Source organism: Bos indicus, chromosome 6, assembly GCF_029378745.1.
Source record: "Bos indicus isolate NIAB-ARS_2022 breed Sahiwal x Tharparkar chromosome 6, NIAB-ARS_B.indTharparkar_mat_pri_1.0, whole genome shotgun sequence".
Taxonomy (NCBI): domain Eukaryota; kingdom Metazoa; phylum Chordata; class Mammalia; order Artiodactyla; family Bovidae; genus Bos; species Bos indicus.
The window spans coordinates 45,629,172-45,650,123 of record NC_091765.1 but is presented as its reverse complement, the minus strand read 5'-3'; the positions used below and the strand labels follow the sequence as shown (position 1 = coordinate 45,650,123).

The following is a 20,952-nucleotide window of genomic DNA, read 5'->3' as shown; positions in this document are numbered from 1 at the left end:
GAAACAAGAACTGAGCAAAATGAATATAGACCAAAATAGCTGTTATCTGTAGAGTGACAGGCTTTCAGGGCATTTTTACATACTTATATTTATCTAGGGAAAAAAGGAGGCAACAAGGAGGAATACATATCATTTTACAAAAACAATTTGTTTTTTTTTAGGCACCAATGATACAGATGACTTGCAGCATTTTCCTGTGCTGACCCGATATATACAGCAGCTCAAATGACTGTCAGTGTAACAACACATGGAAGAGGAGAGTTCAGTCCTCAGAGCAGTAGCATGATAAGCTACAACATGCAGGGTACCAACAGGAGTAAGATCACATGGAAATTGAAGGAAGGGGGTCAAAACTGACAGTCCTTCAGGTGAGGTAAACAATTGTGCAGAGGGAATATTTACGAAACACCCATTTAATGCTAAAACACATTTTGGGAAGAAAAGGCCATGGTGGCTCTGAACTGACTGCTGCTGCAGCTGCTGCTAAGTCGCTTCAGTCGTGTCTGACTCTGTGCGACCCCATAGATGGCAGCCCACCAGGCTCCCCTGTCCCAGGGATTATCCAGGCAAGAACACAGGAGTGGGTTGCCATTTCCTTCTCCAGTGCATGAAAGTGAAAGTCAAGTTGCTCAGTCGTGTCCGACTCCTTGCGACCCCATTGACTGCAGCCCACCAGGCTCCTTCATCCATGGGATTTTCCAGGCAAGAGTACTGGAGTGGGTTGCCATTGCCTTCTCCCTGAACTGACTAGTAAGTGGCAAATGAAGCTCTGGGAAAACAGTACAGAACAAGACAGCAAAAGAACAAAACCAAAGTACCCTGTATATTCTCATAAAACTTCCTGTTAGACTTATCTTTGCCAAGAAGTCAGATTTCATTTTAGAGATATCTCTGCCATGAAACAAGATGGCAGAATTAATCTGAGTTCCATGAAAATACTATAAAGCATCTGAAAAAACAAAATTCCCAAATCAGTATTTAGAATTCTAGTACACTGTAAGAAAAATAAATTCTTTCTATAAGTTCTTTTTACAGAATACTCTTTCTGAAAAACAAAAACATATATTTTATAATACTGTCATTACGTTTGCCATCTGGTCTCCAAGCGAGACAGGTCACTTCCTTTCCTGTATTTTCATTTGGTGGAAAACTCCAAACTCGATGAAAACTTGCAAGTCGATGAAGTAAAACCTAACACAAAACAGATATAATGGCAGATAATAAAAACATCCATTTCCAAAAATAAAATAAATCTAAACCCCACTATAAATTTTTTTTTAAATTGTACCAAGTATAATATTTAGCCATCAGAAAAAATTCAAAGTCAAGAGTGTCTGAATGAACTTAAGGTATTTTCAAAGAAATGAGTGAAACAAGGTCTAATTTAACCCTGTACTCTACACATTTTCCTAACTTTTATGTCAACAAGAGACTTATGTTTTAGAAAGGAATACAGCTTCCCAGACAGCTCAGCGGTAAAGAATCTACCTGCCAAGCAGAAGACTCAGGTATGATCCCTGGGTGGGGAAGATTCCCTAGAGAAGGAAATGGCAACCCATTCCAGTATTTTTGCCTGGAAAATCCCAGAAAGAGAGAAGCCTGGCAGGCTACAGTCCATATGGTCGCAAAGAGTCTGACACAACTGAAGCGACTCAGCACACACGCATGCACTGGCTCATTCATGCCTTCCAACACTACTCATCATCATTTTTGGTGATTTCAAGAGCAACAATGTCCTGGCTTTTGGTTCTCAACTACCTCTTCTTCAATGATCACAGCTTCTGCCTCACCTCAGTCATTCCCAGGGTCATGTCTGTTACACTGTCATTACCGACAACTACAAATGCTGCCATAAACTTCAGCTGCAAACTTCCCACTTTCCATCACTGTCTGTATCTTTCCTGCTCATCCCGACTAATACCCAACTTCAGTTCTTCAACCTCACCAAGACATACAATCCAATGAGTCTACCACCGATTCTCCCTCACCCCACACATGACGTCACTTCCCTACGTAATCAGGTTAGAATCCAAGTTCATCACTACAATCATTTCTCTTGTACATAACTTCGACTCCCTTGCATCTCCTGCTTTTTGTCACCCTTTGTCACAACAACTCTGGTTAAACCCAACCACACCTGCACCCACGCAGCTGAACAGACGAGACACACAACCGTGCTCACTAGTTTCACTACAGAACCACGAACCTCATGTGCCTTCTAACACTGAAGAACAATCCTATTAGATTCACTAGTCCACTCGCCCTGTCGGCTTCTTCAAACTTCTCTTCCGTCCTCAAAAGTCCAATATTTTCTTCTCCATCCTCACTCCTAAACAGTGCCCTTTCTTCTTCACTAAGAAAATGGAAGCAACAAGTGCCCACAATTATACCTACTCATCTGGTCACACTGATGCTCCTATTTTTTCCCTTCCCTTCTACAGTTGTGGCTGAAGGAACTGCACTCCTCTCAGAGCCATGACAGAATTCCAGAACACTCTGGATGCGGAAGGAGACTAGATTTCATAGAGGGCTTTGAGAAAGCAGACATCAATACCCTGGCGACAAAGCCATGACAATCAACACAACTTTCCAGGCTGCTACGTTTCCCTTACTGCTAAGTTCCCTTTTCCAACTAGTTTCTAAGCCTGGCTGAAGACAACTCCCACCTGGCCAAGTAACTATTAGGACACCTGCCAAAGGGACAAAGGAGTAAAGACACAAAGGTGAAGGTTTCCTTACAAAATGTCTGCCAAGTAATTAGAAACTTTCAGTAGATAGTTACAACTGGGTTACACTTGATGACGTGTAATATAATGTGAACCAGAAATGGCAACCCACTCCAGTACTCTTGCCTGGAGAATCCCAGGGATGGGGAAGCCTGGTTGGCTTCCGTCTACGGGATCGCACAGAGTCAGACACGACTGAAGCGACTTAGCAGCAGCAGCAGCAGCAGAAATACTGACAACACTCAGGCACATTCCATCAGGAATCAGTGAATCAGGAACATTCCATCAGGTGAAGCATGACTCTTTGTTTCAATTTAAAGGTATTTTTAATGGAAAGTGGCCAACCAACCAACACTGTGAATGCTGGACAACAGAATAAAGATTCTTAAACATCCTCTTTGGCAGCTACAGACATGCATATTCACAGCTCGAGTCTGACAACTCACCTTTGTTCTGCCTGAACTGTAAGTAAACGAAGGGCGGAATCTGTGGACCCACTACTATGTCAACTCATAAGTGATTCATGAGCCTTTAAAAGCCCCATTTAACAAATAACTATGAGAGTCTCCGGGATGCAGGACCGTGTGATTGTGTCAAGCTGTGTGAAAACTTGGCCACAGAATGCGCGAAATGGGTATACGAAAGACCTTTCCTGTGTATGGTCCCTTATATTCACTTAGACTATGCAGCAAGACTGCAGAGAGGGGCAGGGTAGACAGGTGGCCCGGGCTCGGTGTCCTCGTGGCTGCGCGCCGGCTCACTCACCTCGCCCGCGGTGTTGGCCAAAGCAATGAGATCCCGCTTGGGTGACCAGACCAGGAAGATGATCTCCTGCGGCAACTGCTTCTCTCCCACCACCCGGAAGGATGGGAAACAGGTCGGGAAACGCAACATGGGGACGGCCCTGCAATGACTTCCCTAGTCGGAGGCTGGCTGGGGGCCCCCGCGGCCGCTCCCGCCCCGGACCCTTCCGGCAGAGCCCCGACGGCGGCGGTACCAGCGAGGTGCCCCACCGCAGCCAACGCGGCCCGGGCGGTCTCCGCCTCCCGCTCTTCCTGCCCGCGCCAGCCGCGCTGCCGCCGCCGCCGCGCGCTTTCCGAGCACTTCCGGTGCCCGAACTTCCTCGCGAGAGCACGGAGGCGAGGTTTCGATCAGCCAGAGTCCCTTCAACAGTCTCCAAACCGGTGGTCCTCAGTCTTGCTTGCTCAGTAGAGGTTTTTTGTTTCTTTTGCTTTAAACACCGTGCCCAGGCAGCAAGCCAGACTGATGAAAAGCGCTTCCCTGGTGGCTCAGACGGTAAAGAATCCGCCTCCAATGCGGGAGACCTGGGTTCGATCCCTTGGTTGGGAAGATCCCCTAGAAGAAGGCATAGCAACCTACTCCAGTATTCTTGCTGGGAAACCCCATGGACAGAGGAGCCTTAGGGGCTACGCAAAGAGTCGGAAACGACTGAGCGACTAAGCACAGCACAGCGCAGTACGGAATGGGACCCAGGATTTATGGAACACTCAGAGTGCTGCCAATTTGCAGCCTACGTAGGAGAGTTCTGCTTTAAAATCTCCGACATAGGCAAATACCTTGATTCTTTGTCCCATTTAAGCTTCATAACTACTGATATTAGTAGCCGCATTGTAATAAATGAGGACCGTGGGCTCAGTCAGGATTTGTCTCATAGCTATTGGAGCGTCTACTATACGAAGGAATCTGGGCTCCACAAGTGCAGGGGACATGGGCTCAGCCTGGGCGGTTGTGTGAATCAGTGTCCATCTGATGCCTCTTGTTACACATCTAAACGTGTTAACTTGTTCAAAAGTTCCCATAAGTTATGGACCTGGTTAAAATAATGTGACTATCATCCTGTGATTCTCCATCTTAAAATCTATGGTAGAAAGCCATCTACCTTTCACTTCCTTTGACTTGCTCAAACAAGAAATGTGGGAAGATCTTCAACTCTAAATAAGCCCTATCTTCCTGCCATCTATCTGGATCTAGCCCCTGGGAAAAGGTGACAGAAGTAGACTAATTCATTCAGCAACAAATATTTCAGGCATATTTTATGCCAGGCAGTTTGTAACTCATGATGTTTACCCTGCTCCCTTTCAGAGATGGGTCTTTTACCTTGCTTTTTCTGCAAACTATTAAGCATGGTCCCCAAATTTGTCCAGAGGCAGTATCCCAAGGTGAGAATGGACTTGCTTTTGTTATTAATGAAATGCATTTTCGGGTATTAATGTTCTGGAGTGTTGTATAGTTGTTAGCACAACCAGTGCCACCTTGAGCCATGTACAGTTCCACCTGTCCTTCCATTGCCCTACCCAGGACTGTACTGTGTGGTAAATCACTTCTCTGTCATCAAGAGCTTTGCAGTTAATACTGTTAAATAATTATTAGGCCCAGGTGGCCTTTATGCTCTGTTAGTCCCCAAACAATGATGAAGACCTTCCCTGACGTATTCCTGGCACCCACAAGACTAGTGCTAAAGTCGCTTCAGTCACGTCTGACTCTGCAACCTATGGACTGTGGCCTGCCAGGCTCCTCTGTCCATGGGATTCTCCAGGCAAGAATACTGTGAGTGGATTTTCATGTCCACCTCCAGGGGATCTTCCCAACCCAGGGATCAAATCCTGCATTGCAGGCGGATTCTTTATAGTCTGAGCCACTAGGTAAGGCCAAGACTAATTACCCATTCATAAATCTTGACTTCAGAATGCACTTCCTGTTTCTCTAGGTGAACTAATATAAAACTGTTGCAGTGCTCCTTTGGTGGTGCTGAGTGCAGTTGCAAATGCTTCCAGATCATTGTCTGCCTGACCCCAACTTGTGAGTTACCTGGTAAAAAACTGATCCATTGATAATATGGAGCTGGCTGCCTGGTTTCCGGGTCTCATGATAACCTTCTCCATCCTCTAACACATGGCAATAATCTAGATGGTGGGGTGCATTTAGGTAAATCCACTGTCTACCTGCTTTACAATCTTATGAAAACTGAATGCCCACTTTCCTGAAACTTATCCTGAATATGGTCTCTCATACCACACAGGAAAAGGACTGTGAACAAAGCTATACCCTCAGTGTTACAAGACAGAGGAGAGTAACTACCTACATATTATGAAACCTTCACAGATAAGTATGAATTTCCCCCAAGATAAGTATAACAACATAGGAAATATCATAGGTGTGAAGTTCCAGATGTGGCCATCTGGAAATAAGAAAAAATTTGGTTGTAAGTACATTCATCAAATTGTTTACAATAGTGAAAAATGGAAACAGCTGCCCAACCACAGAAGACTGATTAAATACAATATATCCATACTTAAGAATAATACTGTCATTATATATATAAACTGATGTTCACATCTTTATGAGAGGATTACAAAACTATTTTTACAATTCTATTTTTTAAAAATTTAAAGTGTCTGTAGCTATTTATACAGTAATCTTATTTTTGGAAGAAAATACACATAAGCTGTGACAGTTATCTCTGGGTAGTAGAATCAGAGTTACTTTTCATTTTCTTTGACTCAGGTGGCTCATGTATTAAGTGTAAAGTTAACAGGCAGCAACTTTTATTTCCTTTTGTCTTCTTTAAACATGTAGAACGTTTAGGCTATCTCGTTTTTTCCCACTCCTCACCTCCACATTTGCAAGTGAAGAAACTGGCCTATCTAATTAGGGTTAGTTTCTTAAAGACAAACGGATGTCACAGTTGCAGTCTGCAGGGGTACTAAGCTGTGCAATAGTGTGAGAATCTTGTGACTGTTCAGCTAAAGGGATATAACTTACCCCTTGAATCTCTGAGATCTGCTTGCTCAGTTTTGATGCTTTCCCTCCCCCTCAATCTTGCAGAGTTAACATTTATACTAAGTCTCTTGAAATCAAATTGTAGAGATCTTACCGTCACTTTATCAATGACCTTCTAGCTGACCCTCAAGTAATTTAATCCATGTCCTAATTTCCAGTTAAAACCACATCAAATAAGTCAAATTAGATTTTTCCTTTGCATTTTTTTTAAAGCTTTTCTTTCTTGGCAGCTCTAAGTGTATTAGCGTCTTACTATTAGGCAGCACAGTTGGGTTTGAAGGCATGAATGACCATTTCCATTCACATGACCCAACCCTGATTTATGAGGAGCTTCTACTGGGTGAGTGAAGAACAGTGTTAGCCTGGGTACTAACTTCCAGTTAACTGTGTTAGCTTCCCAGGCTTGTGGAAGAAGGAAGGCAGCCATGGGTCCTGCAGCTGGTTGTCTCTGACATCACCGTGTGCAAGACACAGCTCAGGGAGCCAGTGAAGGTATACCATGAAGTCCACAGGCCCCAGCCCCAACAAGCTTCTAAGCTAGAGAGGGAAACAAGCACAGAGAGTCATTGTAGTGCAGGGTGTGATTTAAGTGCCTGAAAACAAGTCCAAGACACACAAACACACACCTATATTTCAATGGCAAAAGAAGACTGTTTCACTGGAGACACCATCGAGGACATCATGAAGGAGGTGGCATCAGACCACAACCTTTCGTAGGCTGTCATTTTATATTTAAGTCAAAGGCACACCATGTTTTATTGTATTTCACAGATATTGTTTCTTTACAATTGAAGATTTGTGGCATCCCTTTGTTATAAGATGATGGTTAGCATTTTTTAGTAATAAAGTGTTGTGTGTTAGTTGCTAAGTCGTGTCCAACTCTTTGTGACCCCGTGGACTGTGGCCCATCAGGCTCCTACATCCATGGAACTCTCCAGGCAAGAATACTGGAGTGGGCTGCCATTCCTTCTCTCCAGGGGACTTTCCTGACCCAGGGATCAGACCCAGGTCTCCTGCACTGCAGGCAGATTCCTTACCATCTCAGCCTCCAGGTTTTTTTTTTTTTTCAATCCTTCTAAGAAAAAGAGCAATTTGTCTCCATATCTTAGGCAAGCCTAATGTTAGGGACTGAACTGTATCTCTCCAAATCTATATGCTGAAGACCTAACTCCCAGTACTTCAGACAGGGGCTGGATTTAGAGACACCATCTTTAAAAAGGAGATAAAGGTAAAATGAAGCCATTAAGGTGGGCACTAATGCAATCTGACCATCCTTACAGGAGGAAATGTGGACACAAAGAGACACCCAAGAAAGACCATGTGAGGACAGAGAGAGAAGGCAACCACCTGCAAGCCAAGGAGAGAGGCCGCAGAAGAACCAAGCCTGTCAACACGTTTATCCTGAACTTCCAGGCTCTAGAACTGTGACAAAGTTAATTACTGTTGTTTAAGCCATCCAATACATTTGTTATAGTAGCCCTAGCAAATTAATATACCTACCACCTGAAAACCTGTAGAAAATTCCATACTTTCAAGTTTCTACTGAGTACCTACAACACTTAGGAGACATGAGACTCTAGGAAGTGGGCACTGACATTAAGAAACTGAAACCTTTCGGGGAAACAGAAGCTGTCAATACAATCATGGAATAATACATAAAAAGTGACTCAAGTGTGCTGCAGAATAGTAATCGGCTTGGAGAGGAAGGTCTTAGCTGGTATCAGTCTCAAACTCACCAGGAGAGAGTGGGATTGGGACCAGGGCCTAAAGGCTCCGTAACACTTTAAAAGATGGCTGTATGGAGGGAAATATTCCAAACAGAAAAAAGAGAATGGGATGGAAAGATTGAGGCATACCAGAGAAACAAATTAGTCCAAATGTCACACTAAATGTAGGGGAAAAAAAATCTAATCTCATTCAGGGCCTACAAAGTGACAAAAAGTGACGAAGTACAAAAATATGACAAAGTAACGTCATATTTCATTACGTTATGTAATATAAACAAGAAACAGAATGAAATTTAGCTGCAATTATTTAAGAAAAATGTCCTTTTCGGGAACTTCCCTAGTGGTCCAGTGGTTAAGACTCCACATTTTCACTGCAGGGAGCCCAGGTTCAATCCCTGGTGGGAGAACTAAGATTCCACATGCCACAAGGCATGGCCAAAAAAAAATTTCCTTTTAAAAAGCTTAAAAAGGTTTGTCTGTCAAATTTCAGGGATTTTCTTTTACTGCTGTTTTAAGTAACTATCTTAATGTTCAGCTATGCAGATTCCTAATTAGAACAAATGACCTCATCTCCCATCACACTTTATACCTGCCAGAGACATTTTCACATTCTGTTAGTTTATCCTCTGAGAAAAGAAAGAGGTTAAGTCCTTAAAATTACCATTAACTGAACACAAGAACAAAACCATCAAACTTCCTATTTTTAACTCTCTGAGAAGGTAACGAAGTTTTTAAGTACAGAATTCCTGATTATAAGTAACACCCTATTTGCTCAATACTAATATGGGCTTTTTTTCACATTTCAGTATTTCTGAAATAAGATACATCTAAAACTTAATATATACAATTAAAAAGATAAGGGTGTTTTCCCCCTGAAAAGATGATTCCATCAATAGCACACTTTACAATTGATGGTATCTTAAAACTAAGAAAACGTGGTAATGATAACCACTGGCCATCAGGACCCAATTCTTCAGCAGTCACGGTCCCTCAGGTGTCTGAGTTTCTGGGCAGATTTCAATAGATTTTAACCATAGTATCATGGACACCATGAAAGTCAGGCAATGTCCACACCTATGCCTGAATCAGAGAGACTCTTACAATGACTCTACAAGGTTCATATCTCATCCAATCACCTCAAAACCTGCCCCTCCTATCACTACAGCAACCCACAAAAATGGGGCAAGAGAAGAATTTTCTGATGCTTGTTAAATCCAGGAGCTTGGCTCATCTTTTGATGTCACCTGATCTATCAGGACTACACTGTCAGGGCCATGTGTGAGGATTCCACAGCAGGTACCAAACCATCCAAACGTAAAATACCAGGTGGAATTTAAATAAAAGATGAAGTACAGTTCTTCTACTTTTACTTAGAGGGCTCCAGCTAAGCCCAAGTAGAGATGCCTCCAAACGTGCTCTAAATTAGTCATGTGGGAAAGAGAGGAGAGTCATTATGCAAATACAAGCCATTCAAAACTACTAAGTCTGAAGAAGATAATGTCAGATACCTAGCAGAGAAATGGGGAGGGGAATTCTTTGTTCAAACTCCTCTTTAGTGCTGCAACCCTGGACCACCAGATAATTACCATCTTCACCTGTTAACATTTCTCCAGGCTAACAAGCGAACTGAGAGCCAGGTGCATGTGCCTCATTTAATTTAACCACAAACAAACCTGAGATGTGTTGTCCCTGTTATAATGATAAGAAACACTGGCTTCTAGAGAGTGAATGACTTGGCCAAAGACATACAACCAGGAAGTGTTAGAATAGGAAAGAAGAGTTTGAATCACCAAAATAGACTGCCTCTGCTACAACTTTTATAAAGAAACATCCTGCATAAGTTAAAAGACAATAAGATGACAGAGCAAGTCATAATTCAACAAACATTTAGGTGATTCTATACCATCAAAGGATAACTGCAAAGAGTAGTTGAAAAATAAATATTTAATATTAATATAACCATAATCATAATTGTTTTAGACTGCCTTTGTCAAAATTCTTTCCATCTTCAGATTCTGTCTTAAAAAAAAAACTGTACACTGTATTTCTCTTTACAAATGAGATTTAAGCCACTGTACAATATTTTAATATTTAATTTAAAATATCTAGCAACATATTCCTATGTTCAATGTAAACAAAACCTCAGGTTTTCATTCTTATTTTTTTCTTTCTTTCTGCAAAAGAATGCTCTGTGCCCATTTTTCAGATAAAAGAGGCTAAAATAGTATGACTGGAAGAGATGTAAAGAGAGAAAAAAGGCACCAAAAGCTAGTGAGTCAGCGAAGGTCTCCAGAGGGGCTGCAGTGTGTGTGTGGGGGGGGCGGGGAGGAGGGTATAAAGGGGGGGTGTCTATAAACCAGCAAAATACCTCCTCCTTATTTTCAAGCTTAGAAAGGTGCATACCTTTGAAAGCAACAGAATTTAAGTCCAACATGGCACTTTCAGAAAATGGCATCAAAGGTTGCACTATAAATCTTTCTTATTCTCCAGTCACTGGACATTTAAGAGCAAAGATATTGATGGGTTCTTTCTCTCCTTTTCTTCTTCCTTGTAGCAGATGTATGATTCATGGATTGTCCTTTAGTGGTCTCCATTTTCATCTTATTGCTTTTTCTTTGCTTCTGCTTTCTGACAGCTCTGAAAAACAAGGTGCTAAATTATTTTGGAGAATGAGCACAGTGAATTATGTAATTATGTTGAAGTTTAATTAACTAGCTAACCAAATAAGAAAACAGAAGGGAAAGAATTTACTGTATTATAAGTATAAATCCTCAGAATCCTAACCACAGTAACAAGGAGATAGAGTCCTGACCAAGCAAAATGTTTTAGAGAAGAAATTTCTTTGAAAGATGGTTACTACAGATTTAGAACAATCTATTCAGGACGAATACACCACAGAGGTAAATAGTCAAGCCAATGAGTTGGGAGGGTTTTTTTTTTTTTTTTCCCCTTGTACATCTGTACCGCTCAACTCAGCACTTCTATCTCCAAATCCCTGAATTACATATTTCAGAAAAAGACCGATACACTGACAGTTAGCAATGGTAGAAGAATGCTGCAGCTCTGAAAAGGCTTACAGAAGCTCATCTTATAGTCTTAATTTTCCTTTCCTCAGTATCCTAAAAGCCTGACAAGTGCCATACAGGAAGTCCACATTTAGTGGTCTCTTGAAGACTAGCTTCAAAATGAATAAGCTGAAAGTCAATCTCTAAAAAATATTAAATCATACCAGAAAACAAAAACAGATCCTTTGTTTCAGGTGCTCTCTGAACTAAGTTACAGGCAATCTATAGCTGAGAAAGATTACTGGTCTGTTCATTCACTTTCTCCAAGCTAGCAGAATCATGCCATTTATTATATCATGAACAAAGGGGTGGGCTGGGGCTGCCAGCACTGGCAAACCTGGAAACTTCCAAGGCTGCCCAGCAATATCAACTGTTAGACTCCTTCTTATAAACCACCACAAGTCCTAGGGGAAAGCTTCTTCTTGATCTTCCCAGGACCAAAATCTGGGAAAGCAGCTTCATATACAGTCTATAATCTCCTAGTGGACAAACCCAGCCTCTCTTTTGGTTCCCTCAGTATACATGTTAAGTGTTGGGATTACAAACATGAATGGGCACACCTGACTTCAAGGAGCTGGGAGACAGACAAGACAGACAGACATCACCCTTCCCTTTCCTTCTCCTCACTTTTTCTTTTTTAGGGAAAGAAACTGAGGCTAAGAAATCATCTATGAGGAAGTGGCAGAACCAGCATGATTCAGGGAACTGTGCTCTTAATTTTACCTTGATACTACATACACTACTATAAATTATTCAGGTATATAAAATGCTCCGCATATAGTAACTCCTAAATAAATACTAGCTATTATTAGTAGCTCCACATGACTACTACTCAGAATTTTGCTTGGTAATTTAATATTTTTCCAAAGTGTTTAGATTTTGCACTAGGGTATCTTTTAAGTTCAAAATAAAACAAAACAGTCATCATCGTTCTGTTTTGTGCATGTTATAAAAGTCTCCTTTTTTTCTAGCCATTTATTTTAAAGTAGGAAAATGTCCTGGAAAGTGATGATTTAGCAAATGTGATGACGTATAATCTCTTGATGGCAAAATCAATGATGTTATTATGCATGCCTGTATACAAAATTCAAACAAATTTTCTTTGGCTTATCCACTGATAAGAACTAAACATGAACCAGATTTCACTAGAAGATATGGTAAACAAAAACAGAAAGAAAATACTCATTTGTAATATGAATAAACAAAATGTTCCAGAGGTAGAGTCTTTAAACAGTGATAAACTGAGCATAAATCAACTGGCTGTTTTATTTTGCCTTAAAATTAAATTGACCTGGTATTGATATTTGTCCTCTAAATTACAAGTATTTATGTGACTGATAAAACGAGCTCTAACCACAAGAGGGAGCCAGCATCATTCTAGTTCATAACCAAACGAAAACACTAAGGAAAACTAAAGTAACATAAGACGACTATGAAACATACAAGATGAAAAGACCTTTTATGCCATATAGGCTAAAAAAAAAAGCATAAAAATTATTTTTTACTATTGTAAAAAGTTCATGCCTTGTCAATTCATTGTAAAAACTTTTTGAAAGCAATATCTGAAAATAACCATTAACAATTTAGGTGTCTTCTCTGAGAGAAGGTGATATTATTCAAGAATTATCAGGTATACCACGTCCTAAAAGATTTGGTCTTAAATTAAAATGGATAAAATCTAGTACTGAAAGATACTACATGATTTTCCTCAATGAAAACAATATATTACTAACAAATAGACTAGTCAGAGCTATTTAAGAACTAAGGAAGAGCCTACAGTGTATTACCAAAATGCAAATTCAGTTTCCATGTATCATAAAATCACAGGATCAAAGGCTGAGCATGATACCAACTCCTGTTTGCAACTAGAATTAAACTGTAAATAGTAAAACACCCCTAGATCACCCCTACTTTATGAGATTGTATTCTATTCTTAAAGGTTTATAAGGAGAAGTATTTTCTAAGACTCAATATACCTCTTTAATTAATTTTTATAATACCACTTCTACCCTTTATTACTTAGTGGGAATAATTATTTAAATTTATTTAAATTATTTAATAAGTAAATAAATAAAATTATTTAAATTATTTAAAGTAGATTCAATATGGGCTTCCCTAGTGGCTCCAATGGTAAAGAATCTGCTTGCAATGCAAGTGACTCAGGTTTGACCCCTGGGTTGGGAAGATCCCTTGGAGAAAGAAATGGCCACCCACTCCAGTATTCTTGCCTAGAGAATTCCATGGACAGAGGAGCCTGGCAGGCTACAGTCCATGGGGTCGCAAAGAGTCAGACACGACTAAGTTACTGACACTCTCATTTTCACTTTTCAGTGGAAAAGGTAGTTTAAATAGTAGGCAGAATTCAAATGGCTGGGCTTTAATGGAAAAAAATTTCTACTGACCAAAAAAATAAAAACAGATGGAAAAGAATACAATCATAAGTAGTTAGTAAAGCATCAAGTATTCAGGTTGGTACAAAAGTAATTGTTTTGGACCATGAATTTTAAATTATTATAGCTAGACTCAAACACATCTTTATTAATCAAAATAGGAACCATTACAATCAACACATATTTGCCAGTGAGAAATAAGTTTGTTTATCCCTGTAGCATAAAAATCTGTGCTTCAGGATTTGACCAACTCTTGGAAAGCGTTTTCTGCTGCCTGCTGGTTGTGGAAGCATTTTCCCTGCAAAAAGTTGTTGAGATGCTTGAAGATGTGGTAGTTGGTTGGTGAGAGGTCAGGTGAATATGGTGGAAGAGGCAAAACTTTGTAGTCCAATTCATTCAACTTTTGAAGCAGCTGTGTGACGCGGTCAGGCGATGTTGTGGAGAACTGGGCCCATTCTGTTAACCAATACTGACTGCAGGCATTGCAATTTTTGGTGCATCTCATCGATTTGCTGAGCATACTTCTCAGATGTAATGGTGTCAGCAGGCTTCAGAGAGCTGTAGTGGATCAGACAGGTAGCAGACCACCAAACAGTGACCATGACCTTTTATGGTATTAGTTTGGCCTTGGGAAGTGCACTGGAGTTTGTCCTTGGTCCAACCACTGAGCTGGTCATTGACAGCTGTCATATAAAATCTGCTTTTCATCACGCATTACAATCCAATCAAGAAATGCTACACAGAATAAGAGAAACTGCTGCTGCTAAGTTGCGTCGGTCGTGTCCGACTCTGTGCAACCCCATAGACGGCAGCCCACCAGGCTCCCCCATCCCTGGGATTCTCCAGGCAAGAACACTGGAGTGGGTTGCCATTTCCTTCTCCAATGCATGAAAGTGAAAAGTGAAAGTGAAGTCGCTCAGTCGTGTCCGACTCTTAGCGACCCCATGGACTGCGGCCTACCAGGCTCCTCCAGCCACGGGATTTTCCAGGCAAGAGTACTGGAGTGGGTCACCAGTGCCTTCTCCGAGAATAAGAGATGACACTTCAAAACAATTACTTTTTTTATTTTTTGTCAGCTCATGAAGCAACCATTTATTGAGCTTTTTCACCTTTCCAATTTGCTTGAAATGTCAAACGACCATAGGATGGTCAATGTTGAGTTCTTCAGCAACTTGTCTGTAAGGGGATCAGCTTCAATGATGGCTCTCAATTGGTCGTTGTCAACTTCCTACGACCAGCTGTATTACACTCCTCATCTTCAAGGCTCTTGTCTCCTTTACAAAACTTCTTGAACCACCACTGCACTGTATGTATGCTAGCAGTTTCTGGGTCAAATGCATTGTTGATGTTGTGAGTTGTCTCTGCTGCTTTACAACCCATTTTGACCTCGAATAAAAGAATTGCTCAAATTTGTTTTTTTGTCTAATATCATTTCTATAGTCTAAAATAAATACAAAATAAACAATAACTCATTAGCAAAAAAGAAAAGAAATGTGCATTAAAAGGATGTATAAAGTAACATCTATTTAAGAATGTATTTCAGTATCAAATGGCAAAATTCAACAATGCAAGACCGCAATTACTTCTGCACCAACCTAACACTTGTAATACTAAAAGATGTTTTTTTATCACAAGTTATATGATTGCTCAAAATTTTTATCCTGATCTCAATTTTAATGTAATATTAAACTTAGCTATCTGGTTTTCACATCAGCAAAACAAGAGAACTCAATCAATACATGTCATCCCTTTAGTTTAAAAAGAAAAAAATGTAATCACAAGTCAGCCCATTTGAAATACCAATAATATTTCTAAATCAACTACTGTCATTGGTATAATGTTGCTCTGAATTGTAACTACTATATTACATACACATACAGGAAAGTTCGTCAGTCATTTTCTACCTTATATTTTGGTTATTTACTGGTCTTGCCTGTAAAATCTTAAGCTCTCTGACTCACCTTGATACCCTTCCTCCCCATCTATGCAAACAATGCCTGACACTGAAAGCAACAATTAATTTAGCACTTATGGGTCCTTCAGGTATTGCACACTTTTGTGGATTGTTCTGTACACAAGAAAAATTTTTTCTAGTAAATAAAGGAATTCAACTAACTTGTTAACTTTCTTAGATGTAGAGATGTTAGGACAAGCACTCCGTTTATGATCTAATTCACCACAAATAAAGCAGCCGTCTTTAGGGCCCTTGCAAGAATGATCTGGAAGAGCACAGTGATTGCAAATGCTACAGTGGATCCAGGCTGTAAAATAAAAAATTAGGTTTTAGAAGAGGTTCATTTAATAGAATTTTTCATTAGATTAATCTTTATGATGACTAAGTATGAATAGTGTTTACTTCAAATATTGTGATCGCTTTGCCTAGTTAATTATAGTTTGGCTAAAGAGGCCAAGGTTAAGAGATTGGAATCCCACATAAACCAGCTAACTTCTTTCTGATACGTGGCAACAAATTCCACCCTTCTGCAATGAGTCACAAACCACTGATACAATGGGGACTGGCTGAACAATACAAAATCCTACTAAAACAAGCCAAACCAAACAAGGTAAAGTCATCTCTCTCTCTGAAGAAGAGAAAGTTCATTTTAATAAGTGTAAAAATTAAAAAGAAAGTAAATTAATGTAAGTCTCTATATTAATTTTTTTCTTTTGTCAATACAGTTAAATAAAAATTCTATTTAGATGAAGAAAAACCCAAATGTTTTCATAGGATCTCAAACACTAAGTCTAAATACTTACAAGGCTTTACACACTTTTTGCAGAGAAAGCAATGGTTCCATTTCCTGCCATCCTACAAAAACAATTTTTAAATTATGATTAATTTGTCATTAAGAATCAAGTCTGATAATTAAAAATTAAAATGGCTTATTAAAAGCTATGTAAATTATTCATTCCTTATTTCTCACTTTCCTGAGCTTTACAATTAAATACTTTGATTTTAATTTATGCATTTCTCCACTCAACTCAAATGCCCCAGATTCCTTAACACTAAAACTGGGGGATTTATTTAAATGATCTTGAAAGTCCACTCCAGATAAATCAACCCAAACTGCATGAAGAAGGACTCAAAGAAAATTTCAAGAGAATTAATGACTCATAGTTTTTATAGTCTATCTGTCATAATCCTTAATAACGTTCATATTTGAGAAAATGTAATTTAGAAGGATGGAGGTTACTATCTAGGTAATTTAAAAACTATGAAATAAAACATACCTTAAAAAGTACATGAAATGCATACATCCAGTTTAGTGAGTATTATAAAGTGAACACTGAAGAACCCAATTAAGTCAAGAGACAGAATACCATCAGTCCCCTAGACACTTCCCCAAATGCCCCTTTCTAGTCCAGCATTCCTCCTTCCGCACTGAGAAGCACCTATCCTAGCTTTTCTGATGCTCACTTCCTTGTTTTTATCTTTTCCACTTATGTGTGCATCTCTAAATTAAAAAAATTGTTTCTTTTTTTTCCTCATTTTGTAATTTGTATCATTTGGGCACAATTTTTTTTTAATGAAGAATACAGACACTTTCTAAACTAATTGGAAATAAATATAATCAATGCTACCATAGTAAAAAACCAGTATAACCAGTAATACAATTATAAAGTTATAAAAAATGTACTTTCCAATAGTTATAAAAATATAGCCTTTCCTTTAGAGAATAGTATGTGCTTATCAGCCAACTAAACTTCACATGTTCTTTTTGACTGGATTTAGTTAAAATAACAGAATATCCCAAGGGTGATCCTGCCTCCCTAACAATGTCACTAGGAAGCGTGTCCTCTGCAGTCCCTCCCCACCCGTGAAAAGCTCTGTCTACTAGTGCTGTGTGAGGAGTAAATGACTCAGTCCATGTACAGCACTTAAGACAGGGCCTGGCACATAAAAAGTCCTGTTATTAACTGCTGCTTCATCAGAACAGTGATTGGTATCTAATAATTCAATGCCTTATTTGAAACAATTTTGCCCTCAACAAAATTTAGTCCTCATTTAGTGCCTTATTTGAAACACTAATAATTTTAGCAGTCACACAGTACCGTATAAAAATAACTCAAAGATTATTAATGATAATAAAGGCAACTAAATATTTTTAAAAGCCTGCAGTACTTTATGATTAGAGAAAGGTACTGTATTAAAATATAATTAATAAACAATAATTCACTAACTTGTTGTTGTTCAATTGCTAAGCCGTGCCCAGTGCTTTGCGATCCCATGGACTGCAGGCTCCTCTGTTCTCCACTATCTCTCAGAGTTTGCTCAAATTCATGTCCATTGAGTTGGTGATGCTATACAACCATGTCATTCTCTGCTGCCTCCTTCTCCTTTTGCCTTCTATCTTTCCCAAGCATCACGGTCTTTTCCAATGAGTCAGCTCTTTGCATTAGGTGGCCAAAGTATTGGAGCTTCAGCAACAGACTTTTCAATGAATATTCAGGGTTGATTTCCTTAAGATTGACTGATTTGATCTCCTTGCTGGTCAAGGAACTCTCAAGAGTCTTCTCCAACACTACTATTCAAAAGCATCAGTCTTTGAAGCTCAGCTTTCTTTATGATTCAACATTCACACCCGTACATGACTACTGAAAAAACCATAGCTTTGACTATATGGACTTTGTCAGCAAAGGGATGTCTTTGCTTTTTATTATGCTATTTAGGTTTATCATAGCTTTCCTTCCAAGGAGCAAATGTCTTTTAATTTCATGGCTGCAGTCACCATCTGCAGTGATTTTGGAGCCCAAGAAAATAAAATCCGTCACTGCTTCTACTTTTTCCCAATCTATTTGCCATGAAGTGATGGGACTGGATTTCATGATCTTAGATTTTTGAATGTTGAGTTTCAAGCCAGTTTTTTCACTCTCCTCTTTAGAGGCTCTTTAGTCCCTCTTCACTTTCTGCCATTAGAGTAGTATCATGTGCATATCTGAGGCTGTTGATATTTCCCTTGGCAATCTTGATTCCAGCTTGTGAGTCATCCAGCTTAGCATTTCACATGATGTACTCTGCCTATAAGTTAAATAAGCAGTGTGACAATATACAGTCTTGATGTACTCCTTTCCCAATTTTGAACCAGTCCATTGTTCCATATTAAGTTCTAACCGTTGCTTCTTGACCTGCATACAGGTTCCTTAGGAGACATATAAAGTGGTCTGGTACTTGCATCTCTTTAAGAATTTCCCACAGTTTGTTGTGAATACAGTCTTGATGTACTCCTTTCCCAATTTTGAACCAGTCCATTGTTCCATATTAAGTTCTAACCGTTGCTTCTTGACCTGCATACAGGTTCCTTAGGAGACATATAAAGTGGTCTGGTACTTGCATCTCTTTAAGAATTTCCCACAGTTTGTTGTGATCCACACAGTCAAAGGCTTTAGCATAATCAATGAAGCAGAAGTAGATGTTTCTCTGGAATTCTCTTGCTTTCTCCATGACCCAATGAATATTGGCAATTTGATCTCTGGTTCTTCTGGCTTTTCTCAACCCGGCTTGCACATCTGGAAATTCTTGGTTCACATATTGCTGAAGCCTAGCTTGAAGGATTTTGAGCATAACCTTGCTAGCATGCGAAATGAACACAACTGTATAGTAGTTTGAACATTCTTTGGCATTAATACAGTAATATGAATTATAATATTAAAAAAATAGCATTAAGCAAATGTAATGAAACTAGTGAACTAAAATAAAACTAACATATTTGAGTAAAAACACATTCTAAAGAAAACTATACCTTGGATGTACAAGAATTACAGTGTTCACAGTGTTGATTCTCTAGAGAAACATATCGTTGACACAGTGGGCAAAATCTAAGGAGAAAAGAAAGACTCGATGAAATGAGCTGCATATATTTATACCTATTGAGATTCACAAGGTAGATAAAAGTTCACAAGGCATGTTACAAAAACTCGGTATAATTCAAATTAAATTCAATACAACATTTTAGGCCACATTTAACAATAATAAAAGTACTACATGAGTCAATATGAAAGGCATTTTTGTGTCAGATATATGGAACTTCATTTTCAGTGACTCATGTATTTCAAGGTCCCTCTATGATCCTACCTGTACCCTTCTTCAATAGGAAGGATTATTTTGTTAGGTGGGATATTCGTGAAAATACGCACAGGAGACTGTTTCCGTCCCGTCTTTCCATGTTTATAAAGTGCATGATTATCATAATCTACCTAGAAAGTAAAAAAAAAAAAAAATTAAAATAAAAATTCCTCAACTGAGTCAACATTTGTTAAGACTCTTTAACCAATAAGTGAACAAACTGATGCCAAGATACAAATTAAATCAGAGCATTTGACAATAAGTTCTTAAAAGCAAGAATTTATTTATTAGTCAACAGATTCAGAGAGGACTCCATGAGAGTAAAATTTTATTATAAAAAAGTTAAAATTTGTTATGACAAATTCATGTTACCTGGGATTAAGAGAAGAACTCTAATCTTGTATCCAACGCAACAGACTCTGCAAGAAGTGCTATTAAATAATTAAGAATTTAGCTTTGGGGGTTAAAAAATTCCACCTTTGATGGTCTGTGCCAGCTTGGTTAGGGTTTTTCAGGCTGCATTCACTGCATGTCAGTTTTCAGCTCCCTGAGGCTCAGTGCCACCTTGGTTTGGCCCTCCACCGTCACTTTCTGACAGAGCCAGGTCGAGGCCAGGCAGTGGCTCTGCCGCTCACTTGTTATATGACTGCAGGCAAGCCTGCATCATTTTCATCTGGAAAAGGAGGTTACTAACACTTACCTTAGAGTTGCTGTGAAAGTTAAATGAGCCAGTGTATGTAAAACACTGAATTCAGGACCTGGCATATGTTGGCGATAGAAGGATGGAGACACAGATGGAAATCAACTACAGTTCTCCCCACAATGACTACTTCAAGCATTCACCTCTCTCCTTAATATCCCTAACTCAACTTTCCCTTTCTACAGATTATCTGGAAAGTAAACTGAAACCAACAAGCATGATTCCTATCAGCTTCTGGCTCCCGTCTCCTCCTCCAGCCTATCAACCATAAACATTCTCAGTTTGGTTTTAAAACTGCCGTGAATTCCACCTAGCCACTAAGTCCATCTTTCTTCAGATCATTAACTCTCAAAGTGTGGTGTCTGGATCAGCAATATCAGCATCACCTGGGATCATGTTAGAAATGCAATTTCTTGTCCCACCTAGGACCTAAAAACACAAACTCTGGGGGTGGGGCTTAGCAATCTTATTTTTAACAA

General features: G+C 39.4%; 2 protein-coding genes and 1 long non-coding RNA gene across 12 annotated transcripts in view; 1 reads left to right on the top strand and 2 right to left on the bottom strand.

Moving 5' to 3' along the window:
- Positions 1–3,805, bottom strand: part of ANAPC4 (anaphase promoting complex subunit 4) — a 33,149-nt gene extending 29,344 nt beyond the window's left edge. The window contains exons 1-2 of the mRNA XM_019962542.2: positions 3,492–3,805; positions 1,086–1,191 (exon numbers count right to left, since the gene is read on the bottom strand). Coding sequence (XP_019818101.2) covers positions 1,086–1,191; positions 3,492–3,620 — 235 coding nt within the window. The 5' untranslated portion in view covers positions 3,621–3,805. The remainder of the gene's footprint in view (positions 1–1,085; positions 1,192–3,491) is intronic.
- A 42-nt stretch (positions 3,806–3,847) lies between these two features.
- On the top strand, positions 3,848–8,193 carry LOC109560376 (uncharacterized). Of its 4 annotated transcripts, XR_011567134.1 has the most exons (6): positions 3,848–4,022; positions 4,830–4,906; positions 5,455–5,672; positions 5,767–5,853; positions 6,921–7,019; positions 7,808–8,193. It is a non-coding gene; the product is annotated as an uncharacterized lncRNA (long non-coding RNA). The 4 variants fall into 4 exon arrangements; XR_002180916.2 differs by having other exon boundaries at positions 5,455–5,546; positions 5,767–7,019; XR_011567133.1 differs by having other exon boundaries at positions 5,767–7,019.
- Positions 8,194–10,180: 1,987 nt separating this feature from the next.
- The window catches only part of ZCCHC4 (zinc finger CCHC-type containing 4), a 50,851-nt gene continuing 40,079 nt past the window's right edge, over positions 10,181–20,952 (bottom strand). For 4 of the 7 annotated variants that reach the window (XM_070791243.1, XM_019962538.2, XM_019962539.2 and 1 more), the window contains 5 exons: positions 19,783–19,904; positions 19,451–19,526; positions 16,467–16,518; positions 15,826–15,970; positions 10,181–10,891 (listed from right to left, as the gene is read on the bottom strand). In XM_070791243.1, coding sequence (XP_070647344.1) covers positions 10,756–10,891; positions 15,826–15,970; positions 16,467–16,518; positions 19,451–19,526; positions 19,783–19,904 — 531 coding nt within the window. In that variant the 3' untranslated portion in view covers positions 10,181–10,755. The other 3 variants (XM_070791242.1, XR_011567132.1, XM_019962541.2) reach the window with 3 other exon arrangements.